The sequence below is a fragment of the Myotis myotis genome, unplaced genomic scaffold, assembly GCF_014108235.1.
Source record: "Myotis myotis isolate mMyoMyo1 unplaced genomic scaffold, mMyoMyo1.p scaffold_m19_p_38, whole genome shotgun sequence".
NCBI classification, from domain to species: Eukaryota; Metazoa; Chordata; class Mammalia; order Chiroptera; family Vespertilionidae; genus Myotis; species Myotis myotis.
In genome coordinates, this window is record NW_023416344.1 from 658,675 (window position 1) to 685,179 (window position 26,505).

General features: G+C 68.4%; 2 protein-coding genes across 24 annotated transcripts; both read right to left on the reverse strand.

The window, feature by feature from the left end:
• Positions 1–132: 132 nt before the first annotated feature.
• SCRIB (scribble planar cell polarity protein) lies at positions 133–14,314 on the reverse strand. 18 transcript variants are annotated; one of them, XM_036303590.1, is made up of 37 exons: positions 13,908–14,313; positions 12,744–12,861; positions 12,567–12,645; positions 12,406–12,495; positions 12,268–12,324; positions 12,129–12,192; positions 11,972–12,046; positions 11,763–11,907; positions 11,391–11,509; positions 10,972–11,171; positions 10,663–10,829; positions 10,454–10,584; positions 10,236–10,367; positions 9,496–9,660; positions 8,726–9,106; positions 8,108–8,170; positions 7,656–7,745; positions 7,129–7,206; positions 6,295–6,612; positions 6,132–6,212; positions 5,803–6,057; positions 5,459–5,569; positions 5,093–5,386; positions 4,825–5,010; positions 4,475–4,582; positions 4,346–4,393; positions 2,822–2,884; positions 2,356–2,485; positions 2,148–2,255; positions 1,886–2,059; positions 1,674–1,803; positions 1,398–1,577; positions 1,166–1,308; positions 1,053–1,090; positions 852–926; positions 596–647; positions 229–513 (listed from the first exon to the last, which is right to left on the reverse strand). In XM_036303590.1, the coding sequence occupies exons 1-37, from the start codon at positions 14,064–14,066 to the stop codon at positions 368–370; spliced, it is 4,953 nt and encodes a 1,650-aa protein (XP_036159483.1). In that variant the 5' UTR covers positions 14,067–14,313; the 3' UTR covers positions 229–367. The 18 variants fall into 18 exon arrangements, 17 of the variants coding, with proteins under 17 accessions (XP_036159479.1, XP_036159483.1, XP_036159487.1 ...); XM_036303594.1 differs by adding an exon at positions 13,356–13,522 and having other exon boundaries at positions 1,053–1,308; positions 13,908–14,022; XM_036303584.1 differs by having other exon boundaries at positions 1,053–1,308; positions 13,908–14,314.
• Positions 14,315–14,910: 596 nt separating this feature from the next.
• PUF60 (poly(U) binding splicing factor 60) lies at positions 14,911–26,505 on the reverse strand. 6 transcript variants are annotated; one of them, XM_036303601.1, is made up of 12 exons: positions 26,348–26,505; positions 22,203–22,286; positions 20,073–20,168; positions 19,873–19,962; positions 19,015–19,065; positions 16,842–17,003; positions 16,676–16,768; positions 16,322–16,535; positions 16,046–16,236; positions 15,773–15,908; positions 15,398–15,633; positions 14,911–15,312 (listed from the first exon to the last, which is right to left on the reverse strand). In XM_036303601.1, the coding sequence occupies exons 1-12, from the start codon at positions 26,369–26,371 to the stop codon at positions 15,013–15,015; spliced, it is 1,677 nt and encodes a 558-aa protein (XP_036159494.1). In that variant the 5' UTR covers positions 26,372–26,505; the 3' UTR covers positions 14,911–15,012. The 6 variants fall into 6 exon arrangements, with proteins under 6 accessions (XP_036159494.1, XP_036159495.1, XP_036159496.1 ...); XM_036303602.1 differs by having other exon boundaries at positions 15,013–15,312; positions 22,203–22,283; positions 26,348–26,499; XM_036303603.1 differs by lacking the exon at positions 19,015–19,065 and having other exon boundaries at positions 15,013–15,312.

The window sequence follows — 26,505 nt, forward strand, 5'->3', positions numbered from 1 at the left end:
GGGCGGGCCAACCAGTCCCTCCAGGAGCAGCAGAGTGTGGGGGAGACGGGGAGCTCGGGGACCCGCCCCAGGGGCCCCAGCCTTGGAGGGCAGAAGGGGTGGGTGTGGGTGTGTAGACAGGCAGCCAGAAGGTAAAACGTAGTCAATTTTATTTTCCTTAAACCACAAAATAGAGTCTTTGGTTGTACAAACATCACTAGTTACAGTCTTGCCAAGAGGTCCTGGCTGGGGAGGGAGCTGTTAGTCGGAGGCCAGAACTCCTGAGGGGTCTCTAAAACGCTAACACCCAGGTTAAAAGACTTGGGGCAAGGGTGGTGCTGGTGCTGGCAGGGCCCCCACCCCAAGTCCGGGGAAGGGCCCCACCCCTCTAGGAGGGCACTGGACCCAGGCCTCGGCGCCCTGGCCGCAGGGGGCGGCGGCTGCTGCACAGGGCCATGTCCTCGGGGCCCACGGCGTCCGGTGAGGGCCTGCCCAGAAGCACCAAGGCCACCTCTCCATCCTCCTCCTGCAGGCCTGGTGGGCAGAGACACGGGAGGGAGGGAGGGAGGGGCTAGGGGCCCAAGCACCCCCACCCCCACTGGGCCTGGCAACTCACCAGGGCTGGGAGATGGCTCCAGGGACCTCAGTTCCTCTGCAAAATCTGGGGACTGTGTGGAGAAAGGGCTGTGTCAGGTTCTGCCCAGACCGTCCTGAAACCACCCAAGAAGCCTGGGTGGGGAGGCCCCACACCCAAGGAGCAGGTCTGGCCCCAGAGAGAGACAGGGAAGGTCTGGAGGCAGGACAGGGCGGGGGAGGCCCAGGCGGAGGTGGCAGCAGCTACGGCCTGTCCACAGGGGCCAGGCGCCTGGTACCTGCATGTCATAGACAGGCCTGGAAGAAGGCAGGGCGGCGAACACCCTGTAGTCGAACTTCCTCCCAGACAAGGCCTTGAGAGGACAGCATGAGGGGAGAGAGGCAGAGGCAGAGAGCTGAGAAGAGGGTGGGGGGTGCAGCCTGGATCCCGCCCTTGCTGCAGGGACGGGGGCGGGGAAGGGGAGGCAGCTTCTCCTCACCAGACGTCCCGGGGAGGTGCTGGTCAGGGGGCCGAGGTCTGGGGGGACAAGAAACGGGTGTTGGGAGAGGTCCGCACTGCAGGCCAAGCCTGACTCCCCTCGGGCACACGGACCTTCCAGGGGGGTGGGTGATGGGGTGGGCGCAGGCGAAGGGGCCTCGGCCAGCCGCTCCAGGGGCCCCCGCTTGCTCCGGCCGTCCTGGGACTTGCTGAGAACCATCTGTGCGCGGAGGGCGTCCTGCTCCAGGGACTTCATCCTGCGAAGGAGCGGGAGGCGGGTGGGCGGGGCAGCGGTGGGGCCGGTGGGCGGGGCAGCAGTGGGCGGGGCCGGGGGGCAGGGCCTCACCTGGCCGCCCTCCACAGCGCTCGCTTCTCAGCCTCCAGCGCGCGGCGCTCGGCAGGGGACAGGGCCCGCTCGGGCACCGGTAGCTCCGGGCTCTGCACGCGCAGCCGCTCCTGATGGCGCCGTTCAGCCTTGGCCGTTCGCACCGGAGCGCTGCTTCCCAGGGGGGACGCCGGGACCAGCCTGGGCCGGGGGGGAAAGGACAGAGGGCCAGGTGGGCGGGCGCTGGCGCCGGGAGGGGGGGCGGGGACAGTAGGCACTGGCCCCTCCAGGCCTCACCCTGCAGCAGGGGCGCCAGCCCAGGGAGGCTCGTCCTCTGGCTCCTCGCTGTCCGGGGCCTCCCCGTCCGCCAGCTCCGCATCAGCCGCCTCCCGCAGCATCTGCGCCCTCTTCTGCTGCAGCTTCCGGGCTGGGGGGGTGGGGTGACGTGGATCAGATGGGTGGGGGCGCCCAGCCCCTGCACCACCCGACGCCGCTAGCTTCCAGCTCACCTTCTTCCTCCTGCATCTTCCGCAGGTCGTCGGCTCCCACCAGGGACACGCGCTTGGGGGGGCCCTCGGCTTGGGGCACCCGCACCTCCAACTCAAAATACTTCTGCCGCTCGCGGAAGGACAGCTGCTCCGGGGAGGCGGTGGGGCCGGGCGTGCAGGGCTGCAGAGAGAGGTCTGAGCCAGGCTTCCTCAGTTTGCACCCCACCCACCCCACAGGCGGGCCTGGCTGGGGCTGGGGCGGGAGGGCCGGCACCACACATACTTGGGCAGTTGGGTCCTGGGGGGGGTGCGGGCCCGGCACAGCAGCGAAGGTCCGGTAGGCTCGCTTCACATCGGAGGGCAGCTCGTCCGGGGAGGGCGGGGAGGGGGGCTGGGGGAAGGCTCTCCTGAGCTGTGCTGGGACAGCTGTCTGGGCTCCAGCCACCACCCACCCACCCCACCACCCACCCGGCCGGCCCACAGCTGCTCACTCTGAGCTCCGACCTCCACCCCCGGCCCGCGGGTCAGGGCACTCACAGAGCAGGAATTGCCTCTGTCCCTGGGGGCCGGGGAGCCCCCTGGCCAGGCCTGAGCCAGTGGCTGGATCACCCCAGGTTTTGTCTGCAAAGGGCAGGGTCCAGAGGGAGGAACCAGGGGTTCAGGTCAGGGATGGGGGGTGGAGGGGAAAGAGAGAGATGGAGCCACGGTGGGAGCAGGCCGGTGCTCAGGTCCACGTGCAGCAGCACCAGGAGCGGGGAGGGGGGCAGGGCCAGGTGGGCCCAGGTGCAGGGAGGAGGCCATGACCACCAGCCGCAAGGCCCCAGGAGCTCCCTGCTCCACTGCCAGTTGGGTCTGGCCAAGAAGGTGCGTGGGCCGTGCCCTCCCAGAGCGACAGGTGCACCTGGTAGGTGCTGCCCCCTGCCCCACTTCCTGGAGGCCAAGGCGCAGGACACTCACCTGCTGGAGGCCGGGGGAGCGAGGAGTGTCCGCCATCTTCCCTCCAGCTGCCCCAGTTGGTACCTGGAGGAGCCAGGAGCCGGGTGAGTGGGGGGAGGGTCAGGCGGGGTGGGGGGCCCACAGGAGTTGGGGAGTGGGGTGCCTGCCTGGTGCAGAGGCTGGTCCTCAGCTCCCTGACCCGATCACAGCCCAAGGGGGGCCCCAGATGGGCCTGGACTGTGCGGCCAGCGCCAAGGCTTCTCCCCCAGGCTCCTCGCCCCCACGATGCTGGGAACAGAGGGCTTGGCCTCTGCTCTGCCCGCCGCCCCCCAGGTATCTGTGGCAGTGGGTGAGCTTCACGAGAGGTGGGGACGGACAGACCGAGAGGAAACAGGACAGAGTAGGGCTGGGGCGGGGCCGTGTGCTGCCCCACAGCTGCCCTCCCGGGGTCTCAAAGGCACTGGCGGCAGGAGGCCCACCCCAGCCGGCCCACAGCGTGCCCTGCGGTCGGAGGACACAGCCCCACCTGCCCTGGGGCCTCCTGCTCCAGGCTGTTCCTGGCCGAGGGCTGGCACCAGGCGATGCTCCCTCAGCCCGTCTCCCTGCCCCCGGTGCCACCCGTCACCACTCACGGTCCTCCGGGGCCCCAGTGGCGCTGGCTGGACACGGCCTCGGGGGTTATTTATGCTCTTGGGGAGGAGCCGGACCGGCTGCCCATCCTGCCCAGCGCCCCCGCCCGCCTCCGCCCAGCTGTCGGCTCAGCCTCCCCCAGCCCGGCCTCCACGGCTCCTGGCAGCTGCTCCAGCCTGTCCTCCATGTGGCAGCTTGTGCCGATCCCACCAGGACTGAGCGCTCCGGTGGCCCCCAGGGGCCTCTGCCCTGCCCAGAGCCGTGGGGGGGCCCCTCTGTCTGCAAGGGGCTCGGGCTCCCCCCACCAACTGCTCTGAGAGTCCCAGGGCCTTTGCAGGCGCCCCACCTCCGTCCCCAGGTATAAGGAGTCATAGCCACACAGCCACACGGCTTGGTTCAGTGATGGGGGACTGGACCGTGCCAGGCCGGGCGGCGGAGCTCCAGCCTGCGGGCCCCGACCCGGGTTCCCCTGGCCCCACCCGCTCCGGCAAGGGCCTCCCGCGGTCTCAGCCTGGTCCTGGGACAGGAACCTGTGGTCCCACCCAGCTCTGCCCTTCGGGGTCTCAAGTGAAGGGAGGAAGTGAAGGCAGGGACGGGACCAACAAGCAGGTGGGCAGTGGCCACAGCACAGGTTTCACGGGAGACACTGACCCTGTGCACATGCCAGCGCTGGGCCTGCCGTCGGGGCGTGGCCGGCCAGCTTCAGGCTCTCTGGGCTGCAGCCCTGAGAGCGAGCGGACACAGTGCTAAGGAGGGGCCGTGTCTGGGACGGAGCACGGGCGGCAGCTTTGAGGACCGTGGAGCGGGGTCTGGGACACGCTGCCCGCTCCCCTGGGCTGTGTCCCTCTCAGGGAGGACCCGCTGCCGGAGCTCAGAGCCGGGCCCGTGCGCAGGCGGCAACGGCCCAGCACTCACCGTGGCCTCCGGCCCCCACTGTGGCGTCTGTCCAGGCAGCTCCTTCTCCTGGGAGCAGAGCAGACGGCGGTCAGGACCTGCGGCCTCGGGCTCCCTGGCCCTGGGCTGCCGGCCGCAGGCGGCGCTGACCTTGGTGGGGCCTTCAGGGCTCAGCTCCCGGTCGATGGAGGAGACGCTCTCCAGGCTGTTCCGGCGGCCGATGCCAGCAAAGGGGTTGGCGATGACACCCGGGGACACCTAGGGGGCGAGGACACGCGTGGGGCCGTCCCTGGGTGACGGGCAGCACTGCTGGCCCAGGACACGGCCACATCCGTGGTGACAAGGGAGGCTCTGCCTGAGGGACCCGCAGCGGCTCTAGAAGCCCCCACACGTCAGGAGCAGGTGGCCCAGACCGTGGCCCAGACTGTGGCCCGGCGCTTGTCGTGCCCACAGCTCCCCCGGCCCCGGGCAGCTCCTCACCCGCAGGTGCCGGCACTGACCTCGGTGGGGGCGGCGCTGGTGTCGAAGCCGTCGCAGACGAGCACGGTGAGGGTGTCGCCCGCGCTGCGCAGCAGCTGCACGGCCTCGGCGTGCGTGAGGCCCAGCAGGCTCTGCTGGTTCACCTCCAGCAGCCGCAGCCCCACGTGCAGGCGGCCATCGCGCCCGGCAGCTCCCGCGGGGCTCACCTGCCGGGACACCAGGCCTGCGCCTCAGGACTGGCCACCCCGGCCGCTCGCCCGCCCCAGCGCCCGGCGGGCAGGCCCTCACCTTGGAGATGAAAATGCCCTCGTCGGTGGGGTCGCAGGGGTTCCCGGCGTGGCCCTTGGCGCCCCCGCGGATGCTGATGCCCAGCTTCTCTCCGGGCGCCTTCTGGATGCAGAGCTCCCGCAGGCCCGGGGGCGGCGGGTCCCTCCGCACCAGCAGGACCAGCTCCAGGCAGGGCCGCAGCAGGGCACTGACGGCCTCCTGGTGCGTGGCCTCCCGCACGTCCTGCCCGTTCACGGCGAGGATGCGGTCCCCGACCCGAAGGCCACTCCGTGCAGCCAGGCCCCGAGGGAGCACCTGTGAGAGGGAGGCAGGGGCGCTCAGCGCGCAGGCCCGGTGCCCACCCTGCAGGGGCCGGGGCCCTCCTACCTTGGAGATGAACACGCCAGGCTCCTGGGCGCCGAATGGGTGGCTGGAGTGGTCGGAGCCCCCAACAACGCTGAGCCCCAGCGGGCCCCCCGCCCTCGGCAGGCAGATCTCCTGGGGAAACCAAGGGCGTGAGGGGTGGGGCCAGCCTGTCAGCAGCTGAGGGGGCTCCCCTCCAGCCTGAGGGCAAGGCCACGGCAGCGGCACCAGGTGTCGGGGGGGCCCATGGGGAGAGGACGCTGCACTCGGCCAGAGCCCGGCATCCTGGGGCTGAACACCCACCTCCCGCCTTGGCTGCTGGGGTGCAGGCTGCATGGGTGCTGTGTGTGTGGGGGGTGAGGTCTCACCTCCACGGGATAGGGCCCCTCCAGGGCAGCGGCAAGCAGGCTGGGGGCCAACCGCAGAGGCCCAGGACCCGCGGGGGTGGCAGTGACCACAGTGGTGGGGGCAGCAGCGGGGAGCACAGGGGAGTGTGGCGGGGGGCTGGGAGAAAGGGGGCCCCCCGCCTCCCGCTCCAGCAGCAGGGCGATGGTGGGGGAGGCGGCGGTCAGCAGGGAGACGGCGTGGTCGTGCCTGGCCTCAGTCATGTCCACCCCGTTGATCTGCGAGGGAGCGGCTGTTAGGAGACCCAGCGGGTGACGATGAGGGTGCACCGGGGACCCACGACCTGACTCACCGAGAGGACACGGTCGCCGACCTGCAGAGTGCCCGCCCGGTGGGCAGCGCCCCCCTCGGCGATCCGGGAGATGAAGATGCCCTGTGGGGGGAGGGAGGCAGCTGTGCCGCAGGAACACAGGGTGGAGGTCCTGGCCCCCGTACCCGCCCCTGCGCCCACTCACTGTGTCGCCGGCCCGGTAGGGCGTGGAGCCTTTCCCGCCGGCAATGCTGAAGCCCAGCCCCTTCTCGCTGCGCACCAGGCAGGCCACGTGGCGCCGCCGGGGGGGCCCGGGGGTCTCGGGCGGGGGCAGGCGCGGACCGGCACCCCGCCGCTCCCGGGGGCTGTAGTCGTCCTCGGGCCGCAGGGCGGTGAGGGTGACGGCGTTCTCGGGCTCCACCATGCGCTCTCGCCACAGCCGCATCTGCACGGTGGTGCCCGCCCCCCGCAGCGCCTCCACGGCCTGGTGGTGCTCGGCGCTGTGCAGGGCCACGCCGTTCACCTGTGGACGCAGCCGTCAGAGCCGGCCACGCCAGGGCCCTCATGCCCTCTGCGGCCGGGGGCGGGGATGGGTCACGGGCGCCTGGCGGGTCCCCTTCCCGTCCGTGCAGCCCCAGGACCAGGACACGTGCTGGCTGAAGGGAGCGGTGAGGCCCTCCTGCCGCCCACACCTGTGTCCCGAGTCCAAGGTTGCCCGGCCCGCTCGCCCCGGAGCAGCCCCAGAGCCCGGGTCGCCCAGCTCCTAGGACTCCCACCCAGAACGGCAGCAGCCCGGCCTGGACCAGCACCCCCGGGCTCCCTGACGCCTGCTGGGCTGGGGGCAGGGCCGAGCAGGGGATCCAGGGCAGGCACCAAACTCCCGACCAGACCCTCAGGCGGGCCACGTGCCCAGCCAGTGCCCCCGAGGCCCTGCCTCGGCCTCCTGAGCCTCCCCTCGCCCGGGCCTGGTGCTGGGAGCCCCAGACCCCGAGGGGCGGCCTGTGTGGGGCGGGGTGGACCCTCTGAGGCCGCGACTCACCTCCAGGAGCTTGTCCCCCACTCGGACTCCAGCCCGGGCCGCGGGGCCCTCCTCCGACACCCGAGAGATGAATATGCCCTGGAGGGTGAGCGCGGGCTGAGCCGAGGGCGGCACCAGGGAGGCCCCGCAGCCCCAGGCTGAGCGCGAGCCACTGCGGTCCCCTGACCTACGGGTCCACCTCCAGGAAGTTATCGACCTAACCCAGGCCAAGGCCCCGCCTGCAGGTAAGTGCCCCCAGACTAGATCCAAAGCCCGAGTTCAGTCCCGGATCAGCGGTCAGTGCTCGGGGAGGGGCTGGGCGGGCAGCCGGAGGGCAGGTCTCCTGGGGCAGGGAGGCAGGTTCGAGGGCAGCGCCCATCGAAAAGCAAGCCGTGCCCGGCCGGGCGTGGCTCAGTGGCTGAGCGTTACCTGTGACTCTCAGCACTGGTGTCCCTCTCCCTCTGAAATCAGTAAACAGGTTGGAAGAGCCAGCTTGGGTTAGGATGTGCCCCGGGGCCAGGGCCAAGGGTGGTGGCAGAGGCACTCACCTCGTCGTCTCCCTTGTAGGGGGTGGAGCCCTTGCCACCTGCAATGCTGATGCCCAGGCCGCCCGTCTGCCGCACGATGGTCAGCGTTAGCTGGAAACGAGAGACACACCGAGTTCAGGGAGGGCAAGGGCGGCCCTGACCTCTGTGCTGGCACCGCTGCCACGGGTTCAGGCACGAGAGAAGCCGGAAGAGGGGGACGATCCTGGGCAGTGTGGCAGCTGAGGGCCGGTGGGTGATGAGGGCCAAGGCCCTGCAGGCGGGTGGCTGGCAGGAAATGCCCGCACCTGCCGAGACCCCCCGCCCGTCCCCGGGGCCAGAGGCCAGCGGGCCCCTCAGGGACAGGGTGGCGGGCAGGGCTCCTCTGGGTGGGGGTGGGGCAGGAGCGGGAGGAGGCGCGTGAGCCCGCAGCCCTGGAGGCGAGCGCAGCAGCGGGCAGAGCAGGCAGTACAGACCTCTTCCTCCTCAATGCGAGCGGGCTCTATCAGCAGGTTATGGGCCTGGTCAAACGACACCCCCTGTCAGGACAGGACCAGCGAGGCATGCGGGTGAGCGCCCGGCCCGCCACCTCCGGCCCCACCGCAGCAGCAGGAGGAAGCCCCACAAGCCCCACAAGCCCGCAGCCGCGCAGCCGCCCCGCGTGCTGGGCCCCGAGGGCTGGGCCGGGCGTCTCAGTTCGACCTTCGAGCCCCCTCAGCGACCACGGCATGCTCGAGCACAGGGCAGGATGATGGAGATGTCAGAAACGGGGTGCTGTGGGCACAGGGCACCCCAGAGAGCAGGCAGGACCATGTGGGCCAGGAGAGCCTGAGGCCAGAGGAAAGGCAGCGGGAAACCCAGCCCGAGGCGGCCGGGAAGGCAGAGCAGCCGGGGGGCCACCGGGCGCAGGAGGGGCCTCTGGGCCCAGCCCGGAGGTGGTGGCGTCCAGCCCTGGGAGCGGGTCCCTCCACTGAGCCAGGGCTGCCACCGCGCCTGCGGAGACCGGCGCCGGCACAGACCTGGCCACTGGGCAACAAACAGAGACACCGCTGCCTCGGCGGCAGCCGGGTCAGGTGTGAACGGGTGAGACGCACCTTGACAGAGGGCAGCGAGGCCACAGCCTCCTCCTCCTCCTCGTCCTCCTCCTCCTCCTCCTCCGCCTCCGCCACCACTGCCTCCTCCTTGGCCTCCTCGTCCTCGGCCCGCGGAGCCCAGGGCGTGTGCGGGCCGTTGTGCCAGCCGCCCAGCCCCGCGGGGCCCTCGCCGTCCGGCTGCATCCCCTGCAGCAGGGCCACGACGGCCTCGGGCTGGGGCAGCTTGGAGACCTTGAACTGCTTCTTGTAGTGAGGCGTGTCCTTGCGGGTGAGCCGCTGCCGCCCAGGCAGGGCCCAGGGGGCCTCCAGGGGCCCCTCCTCCCTCTCGCCGTCTTCCGCAGGCGGCAGCAGCAGGGTGTCCTCCGCAAACCGCACTGTGGGCTGCGAGGGGCCAGCGTGAGGGCAGCCCACCCTCCTGCCCCCAGGAGCCAGGGCTGCCCGGCACAGGAGGCAGCAGACGGGGCTGGAGGCTCCCTGCATGGAGATCGAGGGGGGGGGACGCGGCCGGCGGCACACACAGCCTGGGGGCTCCTCCCTCCCCCGTGCAGGACTCGGGGAGTCGGAGGCAGGGAGCACGTCAGGACCAGGGAAAGGTCTGGGGGGACAGGCCGCGGGGATCTGCCTGGGTGACCGTGGGAGGGCAGCACCCAGGCAGCTGTGGGGGAGACCCTCACCCCGGCCCCCGCTCCCCGATGGTCCTGCAGGCACCCGCGTGGGGGGGGGGGGTAAGCAGTCCCCTCCCAGGCACGTGGCCTCCCAGGCGGCCTCACCTCCTCGTAGGCCTCCTCCTCGGCCTCCTCCGGGGTGGCCGGCGGGCGTGGGCCCTCTGCCTCGGCCGGCAGGCCCTCGGGCTCCCCCTGGGCGGCGGGGCTGGTGGGCAGAGGCGCATCCTCACTCAGGCCGGACCCGGTGCTCAGCCTCCTCTCCTGCAGAGGCTGCCGGTCAGGCTGCGCGGGTCAGTCCCTCGCCTGCCCCAGCTCCTGCCCCAGCCCCTCGGAGCCGCCCGGCTTGGCCGAGGGCTCAGCTCTCAGCCACCCTGTGCCCCAGGGAAGCTGCACGGCCTCCAAAGGGGACTGTGGGCACCCGGAGCCACCGCCTCGGGCACAGCCCTCACGTCCCCCCAAAAGTCAGAAGAGCAGCACAGAACCAGCTCCCAGGAGGACGCAGCCTGAGCGCCCAGCAGGTGCGGCAGCGTCGAGGCCAGGGGGGGCCCAGGGGTCCAGAGCACCCAAGCCCTCCCGGGGCCCTAGCACCCTTCACAGCAGCTGGTACACCTGTGCCTGCTGGGTGGGCACTCAAAGGGCTGTGCTACCCCACGACCCAGACCTCTCCCTGCGCCACCGCAGACAGGGCTGGTCGTCCCGCTCCTGCCCATACACCTGCACTGCTCCCCACCCCGCCCAGCACCCCTGCACTTCCCACCCCCCCCAGCTCTGCCCACCTTGGGCCCTTAGAGCCCCACACCCAGAAAGATGAACGCCGGCCCTCCCGCCCTGTGGCCCATAGGCACCTCCTCCGAGGGCGAGGGCGAGGGCGAGGGCGGCCGGGGGCCAGGCCTGCAGGCTTCTCCACGCCGCTCCTCCACGCCCCTCTTCATCACCTTGAGCTCGCTGGGGTGGGGCGTGGCCCGGCGCTGCAGTCCCTGCGGGCACAGGGGTGAGGGGTGGGCAGTGCAGGGTCAGGGGGTGGGGAGCAGGCCCCTGGCCCAGGGACCACGTCCCCCCATACCCGCTTCTCGGCGGCGGCTTCCTCAGCATCCTCGTCGCTCACGGGGGCCCCCAGAAACTTGATGACGCTGACGCGGCTGAGGGGGGCGTCACTCCAGCTCTCGGAGGGGCTGCTCCTCGGCCCGGGGTCCTCTGGGGAGCGGCACAGCTCACTCAGCCTGGCCCCCGGCCACACCCCCGCCGGGTCTCCCGCCCACGGCAGCAACCTACCGAGGCTGGGCGGGGGCTGCTGGGGCAGCAGGTAGCAGGTGAGCACCTTCTCGCCGGTCTGGGCATCGTCCTCCGTCTGGAACCGGAGCATGGGCTGCGCCTGGTTCTCTGCCAGCCACAGGGCCTTGAGGTTGAGGTGGGTGAGCGCGAACGGCAGACTCTGCAGCCTGGGGGCCGCACACAGTCAGCCCGGGGGGCATGGTCAGCCGGGGGGGTATGGTCAGCCCGGGGGGGTATAGTCAGCCCGGGGGGGAGGGACAGTCAGGCTAGGGGCACGGTCAGCTCAGGCGCAGGGCTGTGGGCTCTCACCGGTTCCCGGCCACGTCCAGCACATGCAGTTCGGCCGTGTGGGCGAGCTCGGGCGGCAGGATGGCCAGGCGGTTGTCCCTCAAGGACAAGACGCTGAGGGCTGCACAGCCCCCGATCTCAGGTGGCAGCACCTCCAGGCGGTTCCGGTCTACGTTGAGGTTGGTCAGCTTAGTCAGCTTCCCGAGTGAGTGGGGCAGAGCCTGGCGGGGGTGGGAAGGGTCAGAGGTCGGCAGAAGCGCACTGGGATGAGGAGGGAGACACAGCCCTGGGGCCGTCGCTCACGGGATCTGGCCTCTCCCCCTCCCACTGCCTCCCATCCAAGCCAACACCTGCTCTGCCCACCTGGGGCTCCCCTGCTCTCTGCTCCCCGCTGACTCTGGGACCTACAGAGCAGGGCGCAGCCGCGGGGCCGGGCCTACCGTCAGCAGGTTCTCGGTGAGGATCAGCTCAGACAGGTTCTCGCAGCCCCCAATGGCCTCGGTCACCTCGCTCAGGCGGTTCTGGTCCACCTTCAGGATGGACAGCTGCTTCAGCTGACCTGGTGTTGGGGCGTCGTGGCGACAGGGCCAGTGGGTTGGGGGCCAGGCGCCCACTCAGTGGAGACAGCCTGCCCCTGCCCTGCCCCTCCCGACCCCCGGCATCCTCCACGCCTCAGCCCTGGAGATGAGCCGCCGCTCTGCGGGTCGGCCACCCTCTGGGCCATCGTCCCCACTCAGCACCAAGCGCCTCAGGGGGCCCCTTGCAGCCCCCCCCGCCCCACGACTGCAGCCCGGCCGCCCAGCAGGACTGACCGATGCCGTCTGGGAGCCGCTGCAGCAGGTTCTGGGACAGCAGCAGGTCCGTGAGCAGCGCCAGCCCCCCCAGCTCTGTGGGCAGCGCCTCCAGCCGGTTCTCCGACACGTCCAGGCACACCAGGCGCCGCAGGTTGCCGAGCTCCTGAGGGCGGTGGAGGGTCAGGGCACCGGCTGGGCCAGGGGCGGGGCGGCTCCCCCTCACTCACCGGCGGCAGTGCCGACAGCTGGTTCCGGTCCAGCCACAGCTCCCGCAGGTTGGGCAGGGCGCCCAGGGTGTCAGGCTGTGGGAACAGGGGCAGGAGTCACCCAGGCTCGCCTACAGCCTGGCCGCCCCGCCCCGCCCCAGCGCCCCGCCTTCCGCACCAGCACTTCCAGGTCGTTGCCTCCCAGATCCAGCTGTTCCAGCTTGACCAGGAAAGACAGGGACCTGCACGGGAAACAGAGCAACTTTCGTTTCAGGTGCCCGGCCCGAGCTGCCCCCCGCGGGCACCTGGTCACTCACGCAGGCAGGGACTTGAGCAGGTTCTCCCGGAGCTCCAGAGTCACCAGGTTGGCGAGGCTGAAAGAGAGGCCGGTGGGCGTGAGGGAGGGACTGGGGGGGGCAGCAGGGCGAGCCAAGGCCCCAGCGAAGGGCACTCACTTGCCCATGTCGCCGGGCAGCGTCTGCAAGGACACGTCGTTCAGAGCCAGGTGGGCCAGGCTGCGCAGCTGAGTGAAGCCCTCGGGGAGCCTACGCGGAGGACGGGCTTCAGACGTGCGGGCCAGGGCGGGGGCCCGCGTCCCACCACAGCCACCACTCACTGGGACAGAGGGTTCCCGCTGAAGTCCGCGATCTCCAGGGCCTTGCAGAACTTGATGCTCTCGGGGATCTCGGGGATGTCTGTGACAGGAGGGCGTCACCAGAGACGCCCACGGCCTCCAGGAGCTCCCCGACCTCCTGCCACCCACAGACGCCACCCCACCGCCCGGGCCCCGCACCGTTCCGCGACACGTCCAGCTCCACCAGCTGCATGAAGTTGGCCACCTCGGGGGGCAGACGCTGGATCTCGTTGTCACTCAGGCCCAGCTTGCGCAGGTTCAGCAGCCGGAAGAAGGGCTGTGGGCAGGGGGTGAGGTCAGGGGGGAAGCTCTGGACCAAAGGCCCCTGCAGGGTAGACGCAGGCTCCCAAGTCACAGGTCCCCTGGCCTCTGCCTGCTCCGGCCACACAGGAGCCCAGGTCTTGTACCTGCCCTTCTGCAGCAGGACAGCGAGGCGGAAACACACACACACACACACACACACACACACACACACACACACGGCTGACACCGGGTCCCTTCCTGTCACCTCAGACGTGGTACGTGGTCCCTGCTCCCGGCCGCACCTCGCCTCACACTTCCCAATCTCATCAGAGCCCTGGCCGGTCCCTGCTTCCTACCCGTGTTCCTCGGGGCCTCCACCTGCCACCTGAGTGACCCCCCCTGCAGGTGAGCCCTCCAGTGGCTTCCCTGCCGCACTCCAGCCCGGCCAGCCCCCAGGGAGAGGAGCGGAGGCGGCAGTGCCGCGGTGCCCGGGGAGCTGCGTGCAGGGGCTGCAGGGAGCCTGGGCACCTGGACAGGACCTGCGAGCAGCCCTGGTGCGCGGCAGACGGGAGCCACATCCTCTGTGGCCCGAAGCCCCGGCCTGTCCGCTCAGCACCGGCCTCCACAAAGGAAGTGCCGGGGCGCTGGCTTCCTCCAGCCTCGCTGCAGAGGAGCCTTGAGGAGGACAAGCGGACCTGAAGGGACACAGCAGCGGGCGGTGGACAGAGGGCAGGGCTGCCAGGACAAGCCCCTTCTGGGGGCTGCCTGCCCCTCCCGGGCCGGGAGGAGGAGGAAAGCAGCCCCGAGAGCCGGGCCCCACCCCCCGCGCCGCCGGCCAGTGAGCGCCCGCACGGCCGGGCTCACTTTCACCTTCGCCCGCATCTGCCTCCTCGGTCGCTCCCCCGCTTTCCCTGCGGCTGACCATCCCGCCCCGAGGCGGGCGCCTGATGACCGCGGCCACCTGGTGCCGGCGGCGGGGCGAGGAGGGCGAGGCCGGCGGGGTGGGGCTCCGGCCGGTGAGAACCAGCAGGGCCGGTGCAGGCGCCCCGCCCGGCCGGCCGGCCTGCGAGCGCGGCTCACCTTGGGCAGCTCGCGCAGCTGGTTGGCGTCGAGCAGCAGCTCCTCGAGGCTGCGGCTGTAGCGGTAGATCTCCTCGGGCACGGCCTGCAGCGAGCAGTGCCGCTTGTCCACCGACTCCACGTGCCGGTTGCAGCGCCAGAGCGGGATGCACTTGAGCATGGTGCGGGCGGCGCGGCGCGGGCGCGGGCAGAGGCGGGGGGCGGGGCGGGGCCCGCATGAGCGCCCGGCGTCGCGGGCGGCGGGAGGGGCGGGGGCGGCCGGGCTGCCCGGCGCTGGGCCCGGCCCGCGCCCGGAACGCTCGGAACGCTCGGTCCGCCGGGGGGCGCGGCCCGGCTGGTGCTCACACTCTCGGGAGACGGCGAAGGTGGCGGCGGCCCCGCATCCCGCCCGACCCCCGACCCGCTCGCCCGCCGCTGTGCCGCAGCCGGAACCGCCGCCGCTACCCGCCGGACTGCCCCGCCGACAACCGCCGGCCGCCGCGCAGCCCGCCGGGAAGCCGAGGCCCGCCCATCGCCGCCGGGACTGCAAACCCCATAAGGCCGTGCGGCGCGGGCGCCTCCGAGGACCCGTAGCGAACCCGCGCAGCCTGCTGGGAAGCCCCGCTCCCGTCCTGGGCGCGAGGCACGATGGGAGCTGAAGTCCGCGGTGGCTAGAGGGCCCCACCTACGCCGTGTGCGGGCCCTGGCCCTCCTCCCACGTCGCCTAGACCTTCCTGTCACCTCAGATGTGGTCCCTGCTCCCGGCGGGCACCTCGCCTCACTCTCTCGGGGACGAGTGACAGGAGTGGGGTCACCAGAGATGCCCACGGCCTCTTGCCACCCAGACTCCCCACCCGCCTGGCCCCACACCGTCCCGGACACGGCCCGCTCCGCGGAGCTGGCCCCCTGATCACGGATCCGGCCCACGCCCTCCTCTCCTAAGCGGCCCTGCGACCTCGGTGACCCCCCCAACCCCCAGGGCCTCCCCCAGCCCCGCCTCAGCCAAGAAGACAGGACCACCGGGCCTCGGGCCAGCAGCATCTGCACTTTATGCGCGCGCGGCCGAGACACTACAAAACCGAGGAAACAAGGGCAAGAGCAAGTCCAGGGGCGGGGCGGGGCCGAGGTCACGCGGAGAGGTCACTGTTATCAAAACGCTCCTGGTCGTACACTTCAGCCACCACCTTGCGGCCGGCGAACCAGCGCCCGTTGAGGGCCTGGATGGCCTTGTGAGTCTCGGAGGCCATGGAGAACTCCACGAAGATCTTGACGATGATCTCGGCGTCCTCCTCCTCGCCCTGCTTCTCCTGGTAGATGATGACGCGGTTGACGGCCCCGAACTTGCCGCACTCCTCGGTCACCTCCCCCTCCAGGTCGTCGTCGATGTCCTTGGGGTCCACCATGTTGCGCAGAACCATCACTGTGGACTGTGGGGGGATGACAGCTGAGCCGCTGAGCCACGGCACACCCCGCCCGCCGCCCCCGCCCCCGCCCCCGCCCGCCGCCCCCCACCTCCTGCTTGCGGAGCAGCTTCTGCATGACCATGTGGCGGGCGCTGCTGCCAGAGATGCTCATGTGCTCCTGCTCACTCAGCATCTCCGGCCGCTCGGACTCGGGGAACAGCTCCTCCTCCTCCTTCTCCTTCTTGGGCTCCAGGAGGCCCAGCGTCGGAGGGCTGGCAAGGATGGGGTTCACCACGCCCACAGAGGGGATGGTGACCGGGATGGGAGGCCGGGCTGGGGTCACACCTGCAGCCAACACACCAGGTCCAGCAGTCACTCCCACCCCCTCCCCAGGAAGGAGCACAGCACCCGCACCCGGGCAGCTGGGGGCAGTGAGCCCAGAGAGAGGCAGGGGGAGGTGGAAGCCCTGACCCAGCAGGCTCACCTGTGATGACTCCTGGGGCCTGGGCAGCCATGACAGCCTGAGGTAAAGCCCCCAAGGGCTGGGCCAGAGTCAGTGCAGGGGACACCAGTCCAGGGGTGGCCAGAGTACCCAACACCGCTGCTCCGGCCACCGCTTCCTGCAACCGAAAAGGACACCACACTGAGTCCCAAGCCTGGCTGCCTCCACTCTATGCCACCCGGAGAACCAGTCAGTCCCCAAAGCACTCGGGGCCTATTGCCCAGGATTGAACCCACACACTGTACTCGCCCTCACCTGAGCCGTAATCTTGGCTGTGGCTGCAGCTGCAGCCACAGCAGCAGCTGGCGGGAGGCCTCCAGGTGTGGCAGGTGTAAGCAGGGGCATAGGGGGTGTGACAGCCTTGCCCACCCGCAAATACTGGCCACCCAGGTCAAAGAGGTTCATGGAAGACACGGCATCTTGAGACGACTGGGCCTTCTCATACTCTGCAGGGCAGGAGCAGCAATGAGGGCCAGCCACAGAGTGGAGTGGGCCCCAGCCCAGGCCCTGCCTCAGCCTCCCCAAGCTCACCAATGAAACCATAGCCCTTGTGCTTGCCGGTCGTGGGGTCCCGGGCCAGCGTGCAAGATTTGATCTTGCCAAAGGCCTCAAACACGCTCTTGATGTCATCATCCGAGAGGTCCTGATGCACAGAAGCCACGTAGATTCGGTTGAAGGCCCGTGCCTCTTCCGCCAGCTGGTCTATGATGGGCTGGGCCTGCCCTATGTTGCTGGGCCTGCCCACCTGGGGGAGAGGCAGGGGACCAAGAGCCGCCAATCAGCCAAGGCTTGGCCACTTCAGGCCTCCAGAGGGCGACCGCATCTCCTGGGTGAGTGGACAGAACATCTCCCATCAGCCCCAGGGCCCGCCTCCCTGGCACTCACCTTGATGTTCCTGCCGCCCAGCATCACTGAGTTCATCTGCTCCAAGGCCAGCTGCGCAGCCTCTGGGACCTCGTACTCCACAAACGCAAAACCCTGGACACAGGATGTACCATTAGGCCTGGAGCGCCCGGGGGGAGGGGGGGGGGCAGGGCAGAGCCAATCTCACCTTGTGCTTCATGGTGACAGAGTCCCAGGACATGTCAATGCTCTTGATGGGCCCAAAGGGGGCAAAGGCCTGGCGAATGGTGTCCTCACCCAGCTCATAGTAGATGGAGCCCACGTAGACCCGGCACATGATGGCCAGTGCCCGCTGCCGCTGAGCTGCCATCTGGAGCAGGACACAAGGGGAGAGAGGGCCACTGGCTTGTGACGGGGTGGCAGGAGGCTAGGCAGCCCACGCCCCTCCTGGCCCACCCACTCAGCACCACTGTGGTGAGGGCTCCCCACGCAGCAGCACGGTGCAGGCTCAGCCCTGCAGACAGGGTGGTGAGGGTCCGCAGAACCCTACCCCAGGAAGGAAGACGAGGCCCAAAGGCAGGACACGGACACACCCGGGCCCGCCCAGGTCCTGGGCAGACTGGCAGCAAAGCTGACAGGTGGCTGGGAGGCAGGGCTGTGTGCCCTCCCACCCAGCCCCTGCTCCAGCCTAGACGCCAGGAGTCCTGGGCTGGGCCGGGAGATCCTCCTGGGGTCCTGACCACGTGTTCCAGCAGATGAGGGAAGGGGTGCCATCCCAGCTGGAAGGACCCGCTGGTGTGGAGGCAAGAGGGGGACACAAGGCAGGGCGCCCAGAAGAGACCCCAGGGAAGGTCAGGAGCCCAGATTGGGGGCTCCCTGCAGAGAGAGTGAAGAATAGCTACTTGTGCAGGGCCAGCTCAGGCAGAAGCTCAGCGACTGCAAGACCCCATGCCTCAGACCCCTCACAAAAGAGCTGCCTGGAGCCCACCCCCACACCCAGGGGACCTGGCCCCAGGAACATCAGGTGACAGGTCTGGCAGGCCCAGGGCAGGCGCTGCCTCTGTGTTGGGGTGAGTCTGGCCATTGTGCTTAGCGACTTCCCATACCCCCAGGGAAGGGGTTCCCATTCCTGCCACCTCAGACACAACGTGCCAGGCAGGGGGAGGGGGGTGTCTAGAGCCACAGCAGTGGGCCCCCAAGAGGAGCTGGGCCCGGGAAAGAGACCACAGCCAAGGGCTGGCAAAGATGATGGGGCCCTGGCTCTAGCTTTTCCACCAACAGGGGCGCCCCTCACCCTCACAAAAGTCCCCATAACCAGAGGCCCATTTCCTTCTTTAGACACCAGCTTAGTATAAGCTGGGCATCCCCTCCCTCAAGGAGGGACCTAAAAAAAAGGTCCACAGCTCCCCCAAAGAAGGAATTCCCCAATTGGGCACCTCCTCAAACTGGGCTCCTGACAAACAGGCCTCAGGCTCCCTGTTGAGACCAAGGACCCCAGAGGTGGAACCATGGCCCTCTCACTAGGCACCTGAGACATGACCCTGTCCCTCCTCAAAGCCCCCAAGACAGAAGCCTGTCCCTCTTCAGTGGGAGCTCCCCAAGCAGGTGGGCGAAGACCCTCTCCCTGACGCTCCCCACAGACAGACGCTTCCCAGAGAGGACACTGGGTCTGTCTGGCCCTTGAGGACAGGACCTTGCTACCCTGTGAGAACAGCATGCCCAGGAAGGGCCCCCAGAGAAAGGGCCATGTTCCCAGAGGGGTCCCTGGCCTCCTCAGCCTGCCTCTGGGGGATGGAGGGGTGTCTCCTCCCCAAACTCCTCTGCCCGTAGCAGCCAAGGCCATGGCTACACCTCCTCCCTGGCCGCAGGCCCTGTACCCCTTGCTCACAGCCAGGCCCAAGGCCCAAGTTCTTGCCCTTCCCTCTCTCGCTGGCTCGGGTTCCCCCAGCCCCACCTTGTCCATCCCTCCTCCCTCCAGGGTCTGACGGGGCCATGAGTTACGACCCTTCTCTTCTCAGGGCCTGACCCCAACCCAGGAGCCAAGGCAGCCTGGAGACTGGCGGAGCTGGAGGCCTGGGCGGTGCACCTGTGTGTGGAGGCGGCACGGGTACAGGTGGGCCAGGCGTGGGCACCTACCCTCCTGGCCGGCTGCCCTCCGCAGTTACCTGACCCTCAGAGCAGATGGAGGCCTCCCCGGGGCGGTCCCAGGTGGGTGCCCGCCCACACCACTGGCCCCGCCACGCCTGGCGCTCTGTTGCGCTCGTCCGAGCTGGCGGGCAGGGCCGGCTCGGGGAGCAAGGTCCCCAGCACGCGGCTGCACTGCCCCCCTCTAGCCCTGACTAAGGACATGAGCCCCGGAAGAAGTGAGCATTTCTATTGACCGATTGCAAAGGTGAGAGAGGATCTCCAAAGCCCATTGTCACTGCTGCCATCTGAAAGACAGTAAAGACAGAGTTCAGTCTGTTGGAGCCGAGCAGTCTCCCGCTCTTGTCACGCCTCACGCAGACAGCGGCCAGGCCCGGAGCCCCGCCCTGCCAAGAGGCCCGCTTGCCTTCCCACGTGGCCGGCCAGTGGCGGCTGCCAGCACCTGCCCAGAGGGGCCTCGGAGCCCCAGGTGCCCCGCCCCGCAGCCTGGCCGGCCGGGGCAGAAGGAAGGGAGAGGGGAGCGAGCGGAAGGGAACAGCCAGGCATCACCTGGCTGTGTGAATGTCAGGGGCTGGGCAGGGGCGGGGGCTCAAGGCCCAGGCACCTGTCGGCCTCGCCTGGCCTGGCCTCATCGCAGCTTCCAGCCACAGGTCTAAAGCAGGGCCCTATGGAGGCGCCCGAGCCTGACCTCAGTTCCAGGCCCCAGCCCGTGTGGTCTGGACTCGCTGCAGGGGTGGGAGCCTGACCGTTCTTATCCGAGGCCATGGGGGCAGGGAGGAACGCCCCTACGTGCTGCACCGTCAGCTGTGCAGCTGTGCAGCGGGGGGCACGGGCGCGGGGCGACCTGAGGCAACAGTCTGAAGTCCAAGAAGAGGAGCTGGCTCGGGGAGCGGGCAGAGCTACAGAGAAGGGGCGGGAGGGGCCGTGGGTGCTCAACAGGCAGATAAGGTGGTTACTCATGGCTGGGGAGGACCCAGGCGTCCCCAGGAGGAGTCCTTGAGAAACCGAGACCACACACCTGGTGGGGAGCCACAGGCGCAGGAGAGGAAAAGAAGGAGGCGGTGGGAGGGTGTGGAGGGCGGGCGGCGGCTCACCTGCAGGTTGGTAAGCTGCTGCTGCTGGTGCGCGATGGTCTGCTTCACCAGCACACTCTTGATGCTCTGCTCCATGGCGTACTTCTTGGCCTGGGAGAGAAGGCGGTGAGGAGCACTGGGGGGCCCGGCCTGTGGGGAAACGGGCCTTCTGCCCCAAGTGGCTCCCAACGCCCACCCAGCCCTGGGAGGTACACTCTCACCTTCTGGAGGGCCTCCTGCTGCTCGGGCGTCAGAGGAGGCAGTCCCAGCTTTGTGGCTGTGCTCTGCCCGTTCTCCATCTTGATGGAGTCTGTCCCCTAGTGGGGGGAGCAGGGAAGTGTTAACAACAAGCTCGAGGCCCCCCTCCTGTGGACCCAGGAGCACCCAGGTCCCAACACGCTTGCCCGCATGGCCTGGTGCAGTCTCCCCCAGGACCACGGGCAGGACGTCCACCAAGGCAGCAGGTGCCTTGGGGGCCCTGGACCAACCTGGAGCAGCTGCAGAGCCCAGCCCAGTGGCCTTCTCGGCAGCCGACAGGTGGCAGGTGGCCAGCCCGACTCCAGAACCTCCGTCCCGTGCTGGGCAAGAGTCAGCCCTGGCTGTCCTCCAGGACAAGGGGAGGGGCCGGGGGTCTGGATGGTCCAGGGCCCCTCACTCCAACTGCCACCTGGTTGTGGCCCCAGACGGCCAGACTCAGCTCCCCTGCTGGGGAGGAGTTCCAGGAACCACTGCGAGCATATGTGGGAAGGGCCCCCACCTGGTGCAGTGCTCCAACCCCCACTCCCGCACATGTGCACACGGCCCAGAGGGCCTGGAGATGCTCTCCCAGGCCCCACGGCCCTGAGGAGGCTCCTGCCCCTTTGCCAAACTCTTCCCTGGCTGTGGCTAGCCCCTGGGAGAAGCCAGGTGCAGACCCACCAGGGAGGGAGAGGAGGACCGGACACCCTCCAGCACCTGGCAGATGAGCACAGGGGCCAGGAGAGGCTCAGAGGGAGGCAGGCAGAGCCCGCTGCAGACCTGAGAAGATGCTACTAGGATTATGTTTACATTCCTCTGCCAAAATTCATTTCTAGGCTGTCTGAGAGGGAAGAACACAGCCATGTAAGCAGAAGTATAGCCACCAGACCAAGTAGAGTGTGGGCGTTGGAGCACCCCTGCCTGCCCACCAGCTCGGGCTGGGGGCTCCCCAGCAGCTGCAAGGAGACCCGCTGGCCCCTCCAGAGGGGCATTCTGAGCCCTGGGCAGGCAGCCTTGGGAGGGACAGCAGAGAAGAGAGGCAGGTCTCAGCACAGGAGTGATGCTCAAGGACAGAGGAACTAAGGAGTCAGGAAGGGGCTGGCTGGCCCAAACTCCCAGAACCAGCATCCTGACCAGCACAGGTGAAAGGGCAGGAGGCCCCTCCCCTGGCAACCCAGCTGGCCCCAAGCCCAGTCCTCCTTAGTGGGAGAGAGGCCCCCAAAGCCAGGGGCTGCATGCTGGAGCAGGCTGTCACCATGGTCGTCGATGCCAACCCCCATTCAGCCCTCAGAAACTTTTCAATCTCCTCTTTGTCTTTGTACACAAAGGCCCTTCTCTTACCACCAATGGCTGCCTGCACAGCCAGCCAGGGCCAGGGAGGGCTGGTTGGAGGAACGCCCTGGCCCCCTGGCCCATCAGCTGCAGCCCATAACTTCCCAGGATCCAGAATGCATTCCTCAGCCCTTCCCCGAGTGTAGGGGTTGGGGGTGGGGTGGGGGACCCAGAGGAGGGCCCAGCCCCAACAGTCACCCAGGCTCCGTTGTTGAGGCCCCGCTGGATCCCCCTGGAGACAGGCGCTGCCATGGCGAAGCACAAAGAACCCTACACCCACAGGACCCTGCCAAGGGCCAGGCGCCGGAGCAGGACAAGATCTGCCCACACCCACCCTGAGACCAGAGTCCGCCTAGACCCCTGCTTTGGCTTGCACGGAATTCTGCTTGGCTGCTTTATTTAAATTAGACCGGAAATGGCAGTCTGTACTCTTAACAGCACCCTGCACGTCTGTACAGCGCACCAGCCCCTCTGCACACGGTGGCTCAGAGCCCCACCTGAGCCTCACCGTCTGCCTAGTGTCTGGAGACACGCAAAGCGACGACCCCCCACAGAAGCAGGTGGATGCTCAGCGGAGAGGCAGAGACAAGGAAGCTAGAGCCAGGCCTGAGGCTGGGGGTCGGGGCGGGACAGGTGCCTCTGCCCAGAAGGCAGAGAAGAGTGCCTGGGCTCCTCCCGCTCCGCCCCGGCCAGTTCTCTCTGGGCCCAGGGACGCGCAGGCAGGCGGGCGGGCAGGCAGGTGGACAGGCGGGCCTGAGGGCGAGGATGCTTAAGGTCAGTACCTGTGGCGGTTTCCATTTGTCTCCCGCTGCCACCACTGCCGCCGCCGCCGGCTCGGACCCCCCTCCTTGCTGGCCATTGACCTGCTGCAGGCAGGAAGGAGATGTTGTAATGGACAGTCACAAGACCCACCCACCCAGGCCCTCTCGCCTTCCCCAGCTAAGGGCTGAGCTCCCCCAGGCGAGCCAGGGAGGCTGGGCAGGGGCACAGGAAGGGACCAGTGCTGGCTTGGCCCTGAATATTTCTGACACGAGTCCTCTCCGCCCTGCCCATTCCTCCAGCACCCCTACCGCTGCCCAGGGCCCTGGCACAAACCACAGCGGAATCTGGGGCAGCCTGCAGTTGGCAGCCGTCCCCAGGAGGGGAAGGGTAGGGGCAGAGCCAAGGAAAGGCAGCTCAGGTCTTAAAAATCAGTTCCTTTCCTGCCAGCAGGGCAAGGGGCACCTCTCGAGCACTCTGCACACACACCTGGGCCGGCCACAGCTTAGCATCAGTCCCAGTGCCTCCCACAGGCTCTGCCCAAGCCCAGGGCCCAGGCCCCTCCTGGAGGCACCTCTGTGTCCTCGGAATTGCGGGGCCATGCAGGGGTCTGCACATGCAGGGGCTCCCCTGGCAGTCACACTGTCCAGGGCCGTGTCACTCTAGAGGGCAGCTGAGAGCTTGGTCACAGCCTGAACCCACACCACAGGGGCCACGGAACCTGCCACGAAGCGTGACTGCAGGAGCAGCTCCCCATGGCTTAGGCGGTAGGACAGACAGCCAAGGTCAGGACACAGGCCATGGCTAGGAGCCGGGCCTTGGTGGGAGGGCCCCAGGCCTAGGTGCACAGTGGGAACCGAGAGCAGAAGGAACTCACCCGCTCACGGATGAGACCCACAGGGATCTAGGAACACAGGCTGGCCGTGCCCACCCTGGGAGCCTGTGCAGACAATACCAGAGGCTGGGATGACTCGGCCAGTAGTACTGAAGCTGTGGCTCCCAGCCCTGCACCTGGCCGGCAGCCACTCTGACCCGGCACCACAGCGGGTACGAAATGGTGTCCCAGAGTCAAAGAGAGGGGATCCTCTCTGACGCGAGCCCACCACGGGGTGCATGGCAGCTGGGCCTGAGTCAGAGGCAGACCTCACCCCACGTCCCGACAGCCCCGCACCCAGAGCAGAGGCTGTGCTCAAGGCCCACAGCAAGCGCTCCCTTCAGGTCTGAGGAAGCATCCAGCCCGAGACCCGCAGGAGGCCAGCCGGAGGGCGCGCTCGTAAGCAGCTTCCTGCTCTCCCCAGTCACCGTGAGGACCGCACAGGGACCAGGACAGGGTGAAGGCAGGAGCCTGGGAGAGCCTCCGGGGCCGCTGTGCTGTGCATCTGAAACTAACTCAAAGCACTGCTGACTGTGAGCTGTGGCTGAGAAGTGAAACCTAAAAGCAAAATTAACAACAGAAAAACACCTCTGTCCTAGTATAAACGTGTTTTCAGTGATCACAATAAACGTGGTCCTGGGGATGACACTTCAACACGTAACATGTGAGTCACTGCACCACTTAGAGGTGTGTCTTCAGCCTCGCCGGGTAGCTCAGCTGGTTAGTGGCATCTGATATGCTAAGGTTGGGGGCTTGATCCCCAATCGGGACACGAACAACAACCAACCAACGAATACATCGATAAGTGGCACAACAAATGGGTGTTTCTCTCTCTCACCCTTCCCCTCTTTAAAGTCAATTAAAAAACAACAAAAAAATTGCCCTGGCTGGCTCTCTCAGTGGTTAGAGCAGGGGGGGGGTCTTCAAACTTTTTAAACGGGGCCAGTTCACTGTCCCTCAGACTGTTGGAGGGCCGGACTGTAGTTTAAAAAAACTATGAACAAATTCCTATGCACACTGCACATATCTTATTTTGAAGTAAAAAAAACCAAAATGGGCCCTAACTGGTTTGTCTCAGTGGATAGAGCGTCGGCCTGCGGAATCAAGGGTCCCAGGTTCGATTCCGGTCAAGGGCATGCACCTTGGCTGCGGGCACATCCCCGGTAGGGGGTGTGCAGAAGGCAGCTGATCGATGTTTCTCTCTCATCGATGTTTCTAGCTCTCTATCTCTCTCCTTTCCTCTCTGTAAAAAATCAATAAAATATATTTAAAAAAAAACAAAACGGGAAAAACACAATATTTGTGTTTGCATGTGGCCCGTAGTTTGAGGACCCCTGGGTTAGAGCATCAGCCTGTGGCCCGAAGGGCCACAGGTTCAATTCCTGGTCAAGGGCACATACCTGGGCTGCAGATTCAATCCTGGGCTCTGGTTGGGGCTTGAGCTCAAGGCAACCAACCGATGTGTCTCTCTCATGTCAATGGTTCTCTCTCTCCCCACCCCCTTCTCTCTAGAAATCAATGGAAAAAAATATCCTCAGGTGATTTAAAAATAAGATAAAAATAAGTTATTAAATAAATGCCCAGGGCTCTGGGGTAAGCAGACACGGAGCTGAGGCCACTGCCCTCCTCTGGCCTCGAGTCCGAGGCTCTGTGCGCACAGCCAGCAGCAGGCAGCAGAGCCTGGAGGTGGAGGCCCTGCTCAGCAGCCCGCGTGCAACAGGATGATTCCACAGAAAACCCGGCGCCAGGGAGCCCCCAGGGGGGCATGGCAGCTGGGCCCGAGCCAGGCCTCAGGCTCTGACGTCAGGCCTGTCACTGGGGCTGGCTGGGAACTAGCGGGTTACCGTGTGCGTGTCTGTGCGTGTGCGTGTGCGTGTGCGGTCCCTAAGAGAGTCCCTGCCGTGAAGTCGTGTCAAAGCTCAGACAGCGCTGCTGCCTCCCTGCCCGGTCCTCGCCAGTGCCAGGCCGGGCACTGCACACGCCCACAGCCCCGGAGCAGGAGCAGGAGCAGGAGCAGGAGCAGGAGCAGGAGCAGGGCCGTGCGGATGCCGGTGAGGCGCCACCGCGGAGCCAAGGCCCTCACGCCTCCCTCCGCAGTCCTGTGCGCACAGGGCGCAGCCGACTCCAGCCTCTGGGTCCCCCAGGCCGGGCTTGGTGGCCACCCGCTCTGTGGGCGGTCGGGGGGGCGCAGGCACCCACCGGTGCACCCGTCACCGCCTCCTACCCCTCCCGGGAGTCTCGGCCTCGCGCCTCCCGCTTCTCTCCCCGCTTCAGGCGGCAGCAGGAGGCAGGCCGGCGGAGGACGGGCCTGGCTGCGGCCCACCGTCCCTGGGAGTCGGCCTCTGCCCCGGGAGAGGCAGGCCCGGCACCTGCACTCCTGACGCTCAGCGGTCCCCCCGCCCGCTCAGCCTCCAGCCGCCCGGCTCTGGGTGGGGGTGGGGCCGGGGAAGCCAAGCCTCGCCGGACGGCAGTGCCCCGCGAAGGGTCCGGGAGGGGAAGGGGGTGAGTGTGAGCAGCGCTCCCGCCTACGCTGACCGCTCCGTGCGGCCGCGGAGAGGAGCCCTGAGCGGAGGGCCCTGCTGCCAGGCGCCCGCACCCCGAGCACGGCCCCCTCGGGCGCCAGGAGGAGGCCTGCGGGTGGGAGCTGGTCCCTGGGGCCCCACTGTGCCCCCAGGTCCTCGCACAGCGCTTGGGGCCAAGTCATTACGAGAGAACGTCCTTCCCTTCCCGAGGGGGGACCCCGGGACGGAACCCGTTTGCGGGGGACACTCCCCCTCAGTGCATCCGCGCAGAGCAGGCCCGGCTCCGGGTGCGAGGCGCCCAGGCCCCCCTCCCCGCGGGGCCTCACGCCGCCCCGCACGCCCAGCACCCCCTTCACACAGGCGGGAGGAGGAACGCCGCCTCCCAGGCACCCCGCCTCCCCATCGGGGCCCCAGGCGCACCCGAAGGCCGAGGGGGACCCCGGCCGCCTAGCTCCGCCCCGAGGCCGCGGCTCGCCGGGGCCTGACGGGCGCCCCGCGAAGGAGCCGGGCTCGGCGCGCTGCACGGCCCCCCGCACGGCCCCCCAGACGCGCCCCAGCCTGGGTCCCGCGCGGCCCTCCGGCCGGAAGCAGCTGCCCGCGGGCCGGAAGCTGCGGCCACGGCTCGGCCCCCACCTCGCGCCCGCTCCGCCCCCGCCTCACGCGACCTGAGGCCGCGAGGGCCCGCGAGCGCCCGCCGCGTCCCCGGGGGGCCTAGGCCGGGCAGGCGGCCCGCCAGCTGAGCGGAGCCCAGCGTCGCCGGGAGCTTACTTACAAGAGCTAAGGCCGCCGTCGCCATCTTGCGCCCGTCGCGGCCGCCGCGCGCGCCGCCCGCTCCAGCTCCCTGCGCGGTCTCGCGCGATGTAGGGGTTGGCGAGGGCCTTCGAGGAAAGACGGAACTATCGCGATAAAGGTCCTCACTCCCACGACGTG